This window comes from Electrophorus electricus, chromosome 10 (genome assembly GCF_013358815.1).
Source record: "Electrophorus electricus isolate fEleEle1 chromosome 10, fEleEle1.pri, whole genome shotgun sequence".
In the NCBI taxonomy this organism is placed as follows: domain Eukaryota; kingdom Metazoa; phylum Chordata; class Actinopteri; order Gymnotiformes; family Gymnotidae; genus Electrophorus; species Electrophorus electricus.
The window spans coordinates 4,648,129-4,663,123 of NC_049544.1; the positions used below are offsets into that span (position 1 = coordinate 4,648,129).

Genomic DNA, 14,995 nt, shown 5'->3' on the forward strand with positions numbered 1-14,995 from the left:
GGTCAGCATTTACTTTGTCTGCTTTTAATCTGTGTTTCACCTGACTTTTTCCTTTCCTTTCTTCCAATTCTAAAACCACAAATATACCGTGCCAGTGACACTGAGAGGACTGTTGGCCTTCACTTCACGTACCTCTACACAAACAAGTATCACAACACACCTTAGCTGCCCTGTACATTTCACATGCACATCTAAAATGGCTAAGGGAAATAATTAAGAGAAGCTCAGCTACTTGCAGAAGGAAGAGGAAAGTCAAAAGAAAATCATAGTCACAGTTTTCCTTTTGTAAAAGCAGGAGAAAAGGTGGCCCCTGACAGACTTCTGTACGGTACTGTATGTACTAGGAATTTGTATGGTACTTACTGGTTGTCAATGTACAGAAGGTCTTCATCTTCTAGTTGGTCATCCTCCATGTCACTCACTTTAGCTTCCTTAGCAACAGCCAATGGGAGGGATTCTGTGGAGCTACGAGGGCTCTCAGCTCCTACGGGTTACAGATATCACCTTCAGATACTACTGCGAAACCTCACATTACCTTCATTTACCTTACAAGAACTGTTTCTAATAAATGAAATAGTCATAGCAGCTCAATCAATAACAGCATATATGTTTTAATGGGATGTAAGGATTCTGTTGGCACTGGAATAACAGGAAGTAAAACTTCAGACTTTGATAAATGAGCAAATATATGATTCTTGGTCTTGTACATGAACTGTTATCGTCAGACTGCCAGCAGCAGTGTGTGTTATGTACGTGCAGTGGGACGCACCCATATTATCCCTGAGGGCACTGGCCTCGCTGTGCTGGCTGAAGCTGTAGTTAGGCACAAGTTTGAGGCGCATCTTGGAGTAGGTCTCCACACTAGACAGCTTCCACTTCACCTTGGGCTGATCCCTGAGACACAAACCCACTGCCGTTTTTACTACCAGCTCCTGCCACGTAATGGCCATTTACACACGACACACACCAACCCTGAAGGTCAGGACAGCAGTTTCATATCATCATGGAACCAAATTGCACATATAGTAATTTTTGTAACTACTTACTGATGTTGTAGAGTACCTTACTGAACACCTCACTCAGAATCACCCTTTCCCAAGGTCTGCTAATTTGAGATCAGTTTTACAGGGCCATGAGCCACTCCCACCCACCTCCTTGCCCAGGCTCCTCTCTCGCTGGTGAGCAGTCTGCGTAGGGATTTCCAGTGTTTCCACACCACCCCCTGCTGGCCGTTACTCAGCTTCTGCGCACTTACATAGCGACTGTTCTCACTGCGCCCGCGCTTTAAAAACTGGTCTATAATCAGCTCCTGAGTGAACACCCACACCCACACACACACACACACACACACACACACACACACAGAGGGATCATTACCATTAATCATAAAATATATCCACACAGCCTCACCAGGATTCTATATATTATATTAAAGTAATGGAGTGATACAGATGGTCTTGCTCAGAGCCAACAACAATCTTGGTTTCCACCAGCATTATAAGTCAATATTATTTTGATCTCATGTTTCTAAACAGGGCGAGCTGCTGCTGGTGTGAGATGCACGGGATGTGGCAGGCACCTGAAACTTGGCCCTGCACTCTGCTCTGTCCTTCTCTCTCTTCTGGGCTGTGCTCATGAGGTCATCAAAACACGAGTTCCAAAAGTTGGACATTAGATCATGACTCTTCCCGAATGTGTCTACCTCGTACTGCTCCACTGTAGGTAGCACCTACACACACAATGAAGTGAAAAGAGGACGGCAGAACAGAGATATCATTATTTACATACATACATACAGAAACACACACTCACAGTACATATATGCATATATATTAGAAGGCCATAATAATATATGAAATACCTACATGCATAATAACACAACATGCACAAATATAAACATATGAATATGTGAACACAAGATACACACACAAACATATGAGCTAGGTCAAGAAGCAATGCTACATCACACACACATACTCACTCACAGACATACAAAGGCAGACACATACACACAAGCACATAGACACCCGTGTATAAACCCACACAATCACACACACACACCCACACACACCCATACCCACATCCAAACTTGGCAATACAGTACATGATTTGTATATACAAACATTCTAAACAGGGCAGATTTATGGGTTCACACTATTATTCACTGCTACATAAATCCTCTGCAGATCCCAGTGAACTAGGCATCTGTTTAATCGACATTCAGGATTTGGTTCCCAGTTGAAGAGATCCTGCAAATAAATCAGCACTATGTTCTGTCTGCTTCTGGCACTGTACGGGTGGCTTTCATCTCGACTGTGTTTAAATATAGAGTCCATGACTACAGTGGATATGGGCATGACGGATCAGAGTCCTCATCTTTAAACAAACACATGTCCGCAGCGTGAATTATATGCACTGTTAAAACAACTCGCACTTAAGAGGAATATATATGTAACTTGTAAGTTACTTGCAAATACTGATTAAAAGATACAGTGTTTACAGAGAAAATGACACACTTTCACAGTAAGGGTAAGGAGATTAGAACTTGGTTACTACAAATGAAGGGTAAAGATGCTTTTATTCAGTGTGTGCTTAAGATGGTTAAGCAAATGTCACATATTTTGAAGCAAAACCTTCTGCCTTCAGAAACATGTGTCTGTGTGTGTGTGTGTGTGTGTGTGTGTGAATACGTGCATCCATGTGTGCATGCATGAGCATGTGTTTGTGTGCATGCGCATGTCTATGTGCAGTTTTGTGTGTGTGTGTGTGCGTGTGTGAATTTGTGTGTTTGTGCTTGCATGTATGCGTGCTCACGTGTGTGTGTGTAGTCGCTGCAGAGTGCAGTGTGTGTGTCTGCACGTGTGTGTAGAGAAAGTCTCACATGGCTCTGGTAGAAGAGCTGCCACTCTGCCGTGCTGCAGTAGGCCTGTAGGTCCTGGGCGAAGGTGGGGCTGCCGTTGGTGGGGGGCAGGTTGGGCAGCAGCTGCTGCAGTTTGGTGGGGTCAGCATGCTGGTCCAGTAGCGTTCGCACCACGGGCACCAGTGGCCGCAGCAGCGCCTCTGTGCCCGGCCCTCCGTCTGACGGGTCCCCGCTGCCCGCCGACCACAGGGCGGCTCCCAGCCGCCCCAGCAAGAAACACACCTCCTCCCATGACAGGCACAGCACTTTCTGCAGCAGGCTGTGCAACTTCAGACACGCCATCACACACACCTGTATGCACAATGAGTGGGATGTGGTGTGAATGTGGAAATAAAACCAACATTAATGTGGTCAAGATATACACTTACAGCCATAGCTGATGTGTTGAGTGAGACTCAGAGGCTGATCATAATGGGCTACCTTTTTAATTCTTTTTAATTTGTCAAAGTGGTTTTGACCAGATGAGAAAGCCTTCTTATACTGCACAGTACACCTAGACACCTGCGTTTCAAAATGTTGGTTCATATCACCAGTTTACTAAATACTAATACCAATACTAAATCAGCCATCCCTGAAAGGGGGGGGGGGGTATCAACACCTCTGATTATCTACTTATAGGACATCTTCAAACTGGCATCCTGAGTTGTGTGACATCATAAATATACATCAAACAGAGATTTAAATTCTGGGCAATTTCTCCATTTCTCAGTTGAACTGATAAAGCTACTCACATGAATGGAGAAAACACTTTCAAGATTATATATCAAGATTACAAGTCCTTTAGTCGTCATATAATTCTACCAGTGGGTTTTAGTGAATGACAATTTCCTAGATACTGAAGTGAAACATTGAGCACAATTTTGTTTAAGGAAAGAGAAAAATCATGACAGCAGAAGTTAAGAAACCAAGTCCTTAGAGCTATACCAGCCTACTGATAGAAGAGACTTTGTGTCAGTTTATGTAAGAAAAATTTTAAGCCTATGGTTGTTCTATGTCTGCTGGAAAATACTAAACAATTTTTTTAATTAATGGAAACTACATGATGCATTTTAGCTAGAAATACAATAACAGCACATCACTCATTTTAATTTTGATACTGTGAATATGCAGTTATGACAATGTGGAAGACTCTAAAAGTACCACATGAATGAGGAAGTGGTAAAGTTAGTCCGCGTCACACTATAAACTGTATGTGTGTGTGTGTGTGTGTGTGTGTGTGTGTTGATGTGCAACTCAATCTCCTGCTGCAGCATGTAAGCTGACTCGACTGTGATAAATGGGAGTAACAGACAGCTGGCATTAACTGCGTTTGAACCCCCCCAAAGATTACTCCTCTTGGGCAGAACTAGCAGACTCAGTGTATTCAGCAGGTCTGACTCATGGGCCCGTGGGATCGCATGGGCACAGGCGCCACATGCGAGTGTGCACGTACCTGTGCGTTGTGCTGCTGTATGTAGCCCGTGATGATGCGCAGGCCGATCTGGGCCATCTCCTTCAGCTCCGTACCTGCGGCGGCTGTTGGGGTGGTGTGCCATGCCTGGAGCCTGTCCAGGAGATTCACCACTCCCTCAAAGATCTGGAACAAACACACACACACACACACACACACACAGTGTAATGATCACATAACGCACTGCACATCAGCAGTTCAAGGAAACAAGTACTGCACAATAACAGGACATGATAATACTACTCCTTCTGACAATATAACCCCACTCTGATGTCCATAATATTCGCTACCCAAACAGAACACATGTTTGAGAGGCACTGTGTGATAGAGTATATACACACTGGGACATCATAAAGATTTCCTCAATCTTATGGTTCACAAAAACCTCACTGGGTGTAAGGCTGACAGACGAGTAAGAGGGAAAAGCCTGTGGATTTCTCTACCTTTTCACTCCACAGTGTTTGATTGTCCGTGCCCTCGGCAAACAGGAAGTCCTGTAACAGTCTGAGGAGGCGGAGCAAGGAGGGAATATGGGGTAGAGTCATGCCCTGAGAATCACGCAAGTCTGAAAGAGACGACTCCAACATCATCTCCAAAAGACTGCCACACACACACACACACACACACACACACACACACACACACACACACACACACACACACACACACACACAGTTAGTAGTCAAATACTGAGCAATTAAATGGCAAATACAGTGACAACATCTGTGAACAATATTTATATATAATTTAGAAGCATTTTCCTTGCACAGTTGATGAAGGACCTCTGTCTGAAACTTTCTGTTTCTCTGGAAACAGATTAACCCCTGCCAGGCCAGAAAGCAGTGAGCAAGGCCTCTGTTTATTGCTTCACCCAACAGAAATTTATATCCATATATACATTGTGTGTGTGTGTGTGTGTGTATGTATATATATATTTATTTATTTTTTATTATTATTATTTATTTTATTTTTTTTTGTCAGTTTGGACAGAGCATTCTCAAACCATTTCACTGTGTGTTATACCATGTATGACTATGTACATGACAAATAAACCAAACATGAACTTGAACTTGAATTTGAAAAGCTTTCAGCTGCCTAGAAGCTGAACAAATATAGGAGAGGGGTAGCACCAATTAAACATATCTGGCAACCCTCCAAATCAGTTGTTGTACATCAGCCTGACGTTTGGGTTTCCCTGCAGCTGTTAAGAGTACTGTGCTTATTGTTCAGAAGACATCCTTCTCACTCATGCCACATGTGTGGTTTGTGAGTGGTTTGGCAGAGGCGAGAGAGGTGAAAGATTTTTCAAGTGTTGAGCGTCTGACCTGCGTTTGATGTCGTCGGGTGGGCGAACCAGCTGGCAGGAGGAGCCAAGCTTGGTGAGAACAGAAAACACCTGGCCCCTCTCTCTCCACATGACGTCCTCCGAGCCGTCTGTGCCTGTCCACAACACTCTGAACACGATGTTAGTCAGCAGGTTACATAACTCCTCCTCTGGGGTCTGCCGGGAAGTGAGTGAGAGCGTGACAGAGCGAGCAAGCAAGTGAGTGAGATCAAGAGAGAGAGCGTGCGAGTGAGAGCAAAAAAAAAAAAAAAAAAGAGCCGGCGCAAATACAGTTGAGAAAGAGAGATATATAAACAGAGGAAATCAGAGCAAAAGTGAGAGAAACAACCATCAAAAGGTTTTAAAGATACCTTCCTATAGAGTGTCATTTCATCCTAAAACCTAGCTAATTAAAGAGGCATGAAAACATTAATTATCTGAATCAGGTGAGCTAGATTTATGTCAAAACTAAAAACTCAGAAGGAAGCTAGCTCTCCTGGAGGGGGGTAAAGATCCCTGCTATACTGCAATTAAATCTTATTTCCTCATCCTATCCTTTCTAACCATTCTGCTCACTCCTAAGAGATCTGGCCATGCTGGACTCCAGAAGACTGCATGCTTGTGTGCAGTACCTGTGGGTTGGAGTTGTTGGAGATGCTGTCGACGGTATGAGGCTCCATGTTGTCGTCCAGCACGTTGGACAGGCTGGAGCTCTTGCGAGGCCGCAGGCCGAGGAAGGGCTTGCTGTGCTCCAGCGGTGACGGCGTGCCCGGCGGGCTGCCGGCCTGCGCCTGGGAGCCCCTCTGCCCACCCAGCTCAAGCATAAGGGGCGAGGTGCCAAAAGGCGAGAGCGGGTTATACAATCCCTCCTCTTCTCCCGACACACACGAGGAGGACGGAATGTCCACCATGTTGGACAGCGATGATGAGCGGCTGACCTCCTCCACTGAGTCGAATGACTTGAAGTTGAGCGAGTGCTCGTGGCTCCTTTGGTCCCCGGGAGGCGGGGACAGCGACAGGTCCGAGAAGCGGCGTGCTGCTGCATCCTGCTCCTCTTCGTCATCCTCGTCCTCATCCTGCCGGGAGTCGTAGCGGAGGAAGATGTCGCCGTGGCCATCCTCTGGGATGCTGTCGTCCCTGCGGAGAAGAGGCTGGGAGGGTGTGGGCTCTAGGGAGGTGTGTGGGCTGGCACTCGACTGGCTGGTGGAGCGTGACTCGTAGGACTCTTTGACATAGAGCTTGGTGAGGATATCTTGCCAGCCTGGGTGACGGACCATCTGCTTCACGTAGTCCTCACTGGAGTAGATCAGGTGGAAGAGCTACAGCAGCAGGCGAGGGGCAGGAAGAGACACACACATCAAGGTGCATTTATCACCAGTGTTTATCATGTATCATACATCTCAACAAACGATCATTTTAGTATATGATAAAACATGAGAAGACATTCATTTTAGTAGTAGATTAATTCGCAAATGTCACTCTGAATACTGAAAGAAAGCATGCTTGTTGAATAACTTTTAAGTTCAACAGCTGTTGAACAGCTGTTAAGTATGTTGTATTTTCTTTTTAAACATCATCTCAAACTCTAGTGAAACTATTATTGGTCCTTTAGGGAAGGAACTGCAGTTTGACTGACACATTCATTGAGGGTTGGAAAATCCATTTCTGTGTTATGTCCCTCCTAATCCTTCTTGATATCCACTTACTTTGCGACAGATGTCTAGCCGGACGGCAAGGTCCGCCCGTTGGGACAGGTACACCACTGCCAACAGGTCCTTGAAGTTGGGCGAGGAATCTGCATGAAACACACAAAGACGGACTACTGATGTGCAGGTTCACAACCAGAGACAACCTCTGGGAGGGCCCACTGTCCTTCCGCATCACCTTACCTGTGGCCAGCACCTGCTCGTACAGGCAGCGGATAACGGTCATGGTGACAGGGACATCCTCCAGGAAGCAGACCAGGCCTAGGTAGCTGGAGTCTCGTAGCTTGATGCGCTGTTTGTTGCGTTCCGGTACCCGATCGCTCTTCAGGACTTTGTAGAGGACCTGCGGTGTGGCATGGAGACCCGGAACAGAGGAGGATCATTGGTTTTTAGTCACATAAAACATTTCCTAGTTTGGGAACAGGAGATGGTGGTGAGTGGAGGGTGGTTGTGCTCACCCTGAAGACCCTCTCGCGGGCGTTGTCTCTGAAGTGGGGCTTCAGCAGCAGACAGTAGAGCTGCTCCGCTCCCCACTCGAGCAGCACGGCCAGGGCCTGATGACTGCTCCTGAGCACAGCATACAGCACATCCAACACCTGGACAGCCTGCAGACAGAGGGAAGGAGACACAGAGAGAGAGAGAGAGAGAGAGAAAAGAGTGAGGGAGGTGTGTTATAAGCATATCAAAGCATCTTGTGGCTCCAAAGAAGGAAGTGGTTTGTTTATATGTGTATTTGTGTTTGTTTATGTGCTTTTTTTTTGTGTGTGTGTGTGTGTGAATACATGCATGTCTGTGCATGTTTTGGAGGGAGAAATATGACGTAAAAATAGGTATTTCTATCCCTAGTATCCCTACAGATAAATAGTTTAATCATTAAGCCAACTTTTCCAGCAGTACCAAATTCCTATTATACATAGGCTCAAGAACACATAAAATGCTCCCTTGCTCGCTTACCCAAGAAAAGTCTTGCAACTTCTCACCACCCCTTTCCCCATCTGTCAGAGATCCAGTTACCTACTCTCAAGTATGTTGTTATTTCTTGTTAGCTGGATAAGAAATACTGCTTTGCCTATCAAATGAATTCCAAGCCTCTATTCTCTTAGTGGACAAAGACTTTGGCCCAAGGGTGATAAGCTGGACTGTGGACAGCATCTAGGCCCCTGAGTCATGCATTCAGTAACAAAAATTATTCTGCAAGCGCTGCCCATTGCAAAAACAGAGCTCATGTGTTTTCTCCATCTCCCAACACAGGTAATCCCTCCCTTCAGTGGAGAACACAGCTCTCCACTACAGTTCTGCTAGGGTAGCTGGAGCCAGCAAACCTGACCACCTGAAGTCCTTCATATCAAACACACCAGATTCTATTAGTGACCTTGTCATAGGTGTCATTCTGAAGATGTCTGGAAAGTTCATCATCTGTGGCATTCTAATGAAGAAAAGTGACCTCTTCTACATGACACAAAGTGTGTGTGTGTGTGTGTGTGTGTGTGTGTGTGTGTGTAGTGATATACTACATGAGTAGTTTATCTTTGTAAAAGGCACTTTTACTCTTGACCAATTGACAAAAATGTTATTTATTCATTTTGCACAGTTATATAATATCACAAAGAATAGGATGTCCATTGCTGTATGACTAGATACATAGTTGGTCTAGATACTAATCCACTAATGTGTCTGTGTTTTTTGAGCCAGTTATGAAGACAGAGGATAGAGGATCATGGAAATAATGCCATATATCTCCAGCCTCATGCATGTAAAAACCCACAACCACCTACAAAGTCATGGACAGCAGTCGCTGTTGTCAGGACCATCCAATGATGAACGTGTAACAGCACGAACATGTAACATGATTTTTTTAAAAACTTTTCATCCAACTTGAGGACAAATTCATTTTGGAGCTCCATGTTGAAAATGATATCCAAGGAGTATATATTTACTTATGTATGTTTTCAAGCAGAAATCTCAGATGTTTCTATGCTTTTTGCAACTGTTGTTGTATGTGCATCATTTTTGCTGAGAGAGCAAGGCAACGAGCGAGCGTGAGAGCGAGCGCAAGAGAGAGTACACGCTACCTGTTTCTCATCCTGTATTACAGCAGTGTAAGCAAGCACACTGTGCAGCTCCTCAGTAGTGGGTGACTTGGACAGGAAATCTTTCAGTAGATTGAAGAGTGAGATCTGCACTGTCTGCCTTTCATCTGACAGAGCACTGCCATCCCTCTCCACACTACACACATACACATATAATTTGGAATTTTTCCAGGTGCAATTAAATCAAACAGAATAATAATAATAATAAAAATAATAATAAATAATAATAATTTATATTAATTAATAGCAACTAATTATAATTAATTAACATTAATATTCATTTATTTTAATCTTTTCTACATTTTGGCTTCTGAGCCTCATGCGTTGCTGCTAGTACATTCACCTGTAGTGTGAACGAATGGAGTCCAGGATGTACTGCACCCCGTACTTCCGACGGATCTTCTGCTTGCTCTCTTTCAAGACAGAAGACAGATACTGCACATGACCTACACACACACACACACACACACACACACACACACACACACACGTTAATACATGTTTAAAAAAAAAAAAATAGAGATACTTTGAGAACTGTAACCAGTGGTTAGAGAGTTCGAGGTGGGCACTGCTTACCGAGGCACACGGCAAAGTGGCAGTGACTCCAGATGCGGAAGTCGAAGAGCAGATGCTGGTAGAGTTGGGAGAGCAGAGCGCTGTTGCCTTCGATGGAGACCTGCTCCAGCAGCAACTGGCACGCCATCAGCACAGTCATATCCATCATACTGCTGGGCACCTGACACAGTCAGGGGGTGGAGATGGACAGCCAGAGACACTCAGACTCACAGAAACATTGTTTGAGTGCGTGTGTGCATGTGACCTACTGTATATGTGAGCAAATTGATATTCTTGTTAGATGGATGATTGAAGCAAGTTTCAATACACTGAAGACATCAGGAGATAAATGTGTGTGTGTTTTTGTTTGTTATGCAAGTGCATATAGTTGTTAGCACACCACTTCCTCTCAGGATATGCTGCCTTGAAGTCACATCCACCGGAGAGACCCACAGATGCCCTCTAAGCATCACCTTGAGTGTGTTGTTTATGGACAAATATACAAATACGTATACGTGTGTCTATGTGCTTCATAACCTGTACTTATCCACTACTGATTGTTCCTTATATTTGTTTGTGTGTGTGTGTGTGTGTTTACCTTGCTGAGCATGGCTCCTATGGTAGTTGGGCCATGGCAGTGGATAAGACTCTCTTGATTGACAGGATGATTCCGCAGCATGTTCTTGACCATCAGCAGGAACGCAGCCACACTGTTCCTCTCCAAACGGCCCTCTGTCACAGAGAGAGGGAGCATGTCAGTGAGTGAGCAAGCGAGAGAGCGAGAGAGTGAGAAGTCAGGTGATATAGTTTGCATGATGTGTGGTTACCCCTAAAAAACCACTGCAAGGTCCAACACAAGTTTCATAATGTGCTTCTGGCTATTTGTGTGTGTATGTGTGTGTGTGCATGTTTTTAAACACTAAAACCACAGTGTTTATATCCACTGAGAGGTGTCCCTGTGTGTGTGGTATATTTCTAGAGGTGCTGACCAGACGACTTGCCCAGGGGCAACAGCATGCCAGCCGGGCCCCTAGATGAAGTGAGCTCTGGGCCCAGAAGTTCAGATGTCTCCTGTTCCCAAGAGTCACCCTGCTCCAGCCCACACACCTGCTCCAGCAGGGGTAGTAGAGCCCCCATACCGCCGACGGAACTTAGCACATCCTAAACACACAAACGTGTGCGTGCGCACGCACACACACACACTCACACACACACACACACACACACACACACACACACACACACACACACAGTTAAAGACATAAAGAATAAATCAGGCACTGTTTTCCGCCTTTTTCTTAGTAAATCTAAAGGTTTATCATCTGGTGCCTAACCTCTGGGCATGTAATAAAGGAAGAAAAGAGGAATGAATGGTGTAGACCTTGATGTCCCAGTTCACCACCCTGTGGCCCGTCAGTCTGCCATTGTACAGATGGTTGGGAGACAAGTCCAGACAGATCTGGCTTTTAAAGGCCTGAAATCATACAGAACACATAACATAATCTTGAGGCATTGCAATCAGAACAGCATCTTGTACTGAACAAGCTGTATACAAAATCTGTTTAAAAGTGGTTCAAAGGTTGAGCTGTATTGCTACACGCAGGGTGTAGAACAACAATGATATAGGGGTGGGGCAGTAGACTTAGCTGAGGGGTGTAGTACAGTAGTAATACAGTGGTGGGGCAGTAGCCTTAGCTGAGAGTTGTAGTACACTAGTAATACAGAGGTGGGGTAATAGCCTTAGCTGACGGGTGTAGTACAGTAGTAATAGAGGGGTGGGGCAGTAGCCCTACCTGTGGGGTGTAGTACAGCAAGAGTTTACTGCAGAGCTCTGACAGCTCCCCGTCTGCCTTGAACAGGGACACATTATTGGGGCCTGTGACACAGAAAGACAAAAGTTTTTACACACAAACACACACACGAACCCACCAGCAGAATGGTCCTGAAATGAGCTGATTACTAAGTGACTTATGATACATATACATATACGACTGTCCTGCATGTCCATGTCGGTTCCTGCGTATGCAGGCACATCGTGTGTTTGAGTGTATGCGTGAGGGCGGTGCGGCCCATACCGGCTGTGTGGAGTGCGCGTGTCTGCGTCGGCTGCAGCGCCTCATGGCAGATGAAAGCGGTGGCTAGAAGGCCGTCCAGCGACGAAGGAGAGCCCCACTCGGTGTCCTGCAGGCCAGCCGGGATGGTGTGGACGGGCGTGTCCCGGCCCGGTGCCCAGCGGCCGCCGGCTACGGCTGCAAAGGATGCCGGGACGGACTGCGAGCGCACCAGCACGGGAGGGCTGGCGGGGGAGGGAAAGATCAGGTCGGAGGGAGAGTGCAGCGGTGGGGATGGCGTGGGCAGCGCGGTGGTGGTGGTGGTGGTGCGGTGGCCAGCTGAGCCGATGCAGCAGGAGGTGAAGGGCTGCGAGACAGACACGGGGGGGGGGGGGGGGGTGATGAACCTGATCACCACACACTACGCATCCAATACAGGGGACACCAAGCAATTATGTCTGGGTAATAACAACAGTATAAATAATTCCCGGAAAGAAAAGGTGTAATTAAATAACACATGTCAGTAATCCAGATGCACTAATATTACATACCACTGGCATAAAAATACTCTACAGGTACCTGTAATATAATACAAATAAAACAAATGTGGCTGCAGAGAATATGGTGTATAGCTGACAGTTAAGATTTACATTTACCCACAACACATTATTGGAGCTTGTATACAAATATTCAGTGTTTTTAAAAGAAAGAATGCATGCAACGCCACAGCAATGCAACGCAATGAAATTCTATTTAGAACACCAAAATACCATCAGTGGGGGGTTGGGGTGGTATTGATCTTAGCCATGTCTCTAGCGGCAAGTTCCAAACATTGTTCCTGCTGTCCTCCGGAGTGGCTCTTACCTCGCTGAGAGAGGGGAAGCGCAGCTGGGCTGTCTTACACGGGACGCCATCCACATAGATAGTGATGAGGTTCTGCCCGAATGGCCGACGTCCTGGAACGTGCACAATGGCTACAGAGTGCTACAGAGAGAGAGAGAGAGGGAGGAGGGGTGGGGTTATGAGTCTGCACTCAGGGTTTAGGAGTCTGTTACTTTGCCTAGTTCTGTGCATGTTGTGTGTGTGTGTGCGCGTGAGTGTGTAATGTGCAACGTTGAGTGGGCTGACCCAAGCACAGTCGCTGAGCGGGTTCTCGGGAAGGGATACAGCCATGTACTCCTTCTTGGTGCAGACAGCCACCACCAGCACACCCTGTATGGTGAAGAAGGCCTCGAAGCCTGTGCCGCTGGCCGTGAAGAAGCTGCAGACAGGACATGACACGAACATGCCCAGTTAAACTATGAGCGCTAAAGGATATACATGCATAAACTACAGGTCTGCGCAAAAATCTTAGGCCACCACAAGTATTAGACTGGTTAGCAATGGTATAATGACCATATCTAATAAAGAGACTGAGAAATAATTAAGATACAAATAGAAAATAGAGGAAATATGTACACAAAATGTGCGCATGAAAGCTGTATTAAAAAAACAACTTTTAGAACTGGCTTTTGTTGGTATTTAGGCAAAAGTTGGTATTTAGCGTGACTTCCTTTGGCATTAAGCACATCTTGAACTCTAGTGGGGAGACTGTCCTCAAGTTTTTTGAAGTAATCTTCTGGTATATTATACCAGACTTCTTTCAGCACATGTCAGATTTCCTCTATAGATTTAGTCTTTTCCTGTTATTGCTGAAGTGTTTTTTAATACTATATACAAATTTCCTGTATTTTCTGGTTATATTCTAATACAGAGACTGAGAAATAATTAATGACATATGTTTATTATACCATTGCTAAAACAAGTCAAATGGTGACCTAAAACAGTATATACAAGTTCTGTATGTTCATGTTTTTGTAGCAATTTGCCCACAGCGATGGAGATGATAGTTTATAGTGCTTCTGGAACATGGGTGGTGTTAGACTCCTTGCTCACCTGTAGAGCTGTTTGCGGCGTGGGCCCTTGGTCATGAGGATTGTGCCGTCCTGACCAGCGGCAGTGGTGACGTGTGACTCTGAGTGGTGTTGCTGCTGTGAGGGCGGGGGGAACTCGGGGCTGAGGCACAGCCAGGCGTGAAAGGCGAAGGCGCTGCCCGGCCAGCGCTGGATGGCGGGCACCATGATGCCGGCCATGGGCGGCGTGAGGTCGAAGTACTGCAGAGCACTACCCCCCCTGTCGTCTCGGGCCGCCATGGCAGAGAGGGCGCGGATGGCCCGTACACAGTAGGGGTGTGGCGGTGAGCCGGGCTCAGTCCGGAGCAGCCGCAGGAAGCTGCGGAGCTCGCATGGCTGCAGGGACAGCGAGCCCAGGTCCTGCAGCAGCCCCAGCAGGGCGTCGGCACACTGGCGGTCCAGACGCGTGGCCGGCTCAGCCAGCACATCCAGCAGGCGGCCCACCAGGCCGGCCTCCACAGCCACGGTGCGGCAGGCCAGCGTGCCCCGGCACACGGCCGCCAGCCACTGGGAGACCAGCAGCTGCAGGGGGCGGGAGCCCAGCTCGGGAAGCCACTGCAGCAGGAGGAGCAGGGGCTGGTCGTTACTGATGCCCAGCTGGAGTGCCTGGGAGTGCTCGCCCTCTACCGCCTGTAAGGAGAGAGGGAAGGAGAACAAGGCACCGCACCACCGGTAAAAGTGTGAAAGCAGTGTGAGTGAGAGAGATAAGCTGAGGTTCTCATATCATCAAGGTCACATTAAGGACTTGGTCCAGCTGTGAAAGAGTTCAAGCTTGTCTCTCACCATGTTCATCAGTTCCTGGAGGAGCCTCTTGGTGGGCTGCCCTTGACTCTTCAGCACATCAAAGAGCTGAGAGTAGCCTATTCGCTCCTTAAAGACCTCCTGCAGAAGACACCATGAAGAAACAGACCATGAGACAGGTGCCGAGCAGAATCATCACCCACACA

At 46.5% G+C, this 14,995-nt stretch overlaps 1 protein-coding gene across 2 annotated transcripts in view; it reads right to left on the reverse strand.

Moving 5' to 3' along the window:
- The window catches only part of nbeal2 (neurobeachin-like 2), a 42,869-nt gene that overhangs the window by 9,288 nt on the left and 18,586 nt on the right, over positions 1-14,995 (reverse strand). For both annotated transcript variants that reach the window (XM_035530805.1, XM_035530804.1), the window contains 24 exons: positions 14,832-14,930; positions 14,032-14,678; positions 13,225-13,357; positions 12,961-13,080; positions 12,121-12,463; positions 11,839-11,921; positions 11,427-11,519; positions 11,035-11,206; positions 10,644-10,777; positions 10,067-10,226; positions 9,834-9,936; positions 9,473-9,626; positions 7,859-8,005; positions 7,584-7,743; positions 7,401-7,489; positions 6,327-7,013; positions 5,696-5,871; positions 4,814-4,970; positions 4,353-4,496; positions 2,882-3,211; positions 1,580-1,729; positions 1,152-1,309; positions 770-894; positions 364-484 (listed from right to left, as the gene is read on the reverse strand). In XM_035530805.1, the coding sequence (XP_035386698.1) occupies positions 364-484; positions 770-894; positions 1,152-1,309; positions 1,580-1,729; positions 2,882-3,211; positions 4,353-4,496; positions 4,814-4,970; positions 5,696-5,871; positions 6,327-7,013; positions 7,401-7,489; positions 7,584-7,743; positions 7,859-8,005; positions 9,473-9,626; positions 9,834-9,936; positions 10,067-10,226; positions 10,644-10,777; positions 11,035-11,206; positions 11,427-11,519; positions 11,839-11,921; positions 12,121-12,463; positions 12,961-13,080; positions 13,225-13,357; positions 14,032-14,678; positions 14,832-14,930 (4,685 nt within the window). The remainder of the gene's footprint in view (positions 1-363; positions 485-769; positions 895-1,151; positions 1,310-1,579; positions 1,730-2,881; positions 3,212-4,352; positions 4,497-4,813; positions 4,971-5,695; positions 5,872-6,326; positions 7,014-7,400; positions 7,490-7,583; positions 7,744-7,858; positions 8,006-9,472; positions 9,627-9,833; positions 9,937-10,066; positions 10,227-10,643; positions 10,778-11,034; positions 11,207-11,426; positions 11,520-11,838; positions 11,922-12,120; positions 12,464-12,960; positions 13,081-13,224; positions 13,358-14,031; positions 14,679-14,831; positions 14,931-14,995) is intronic.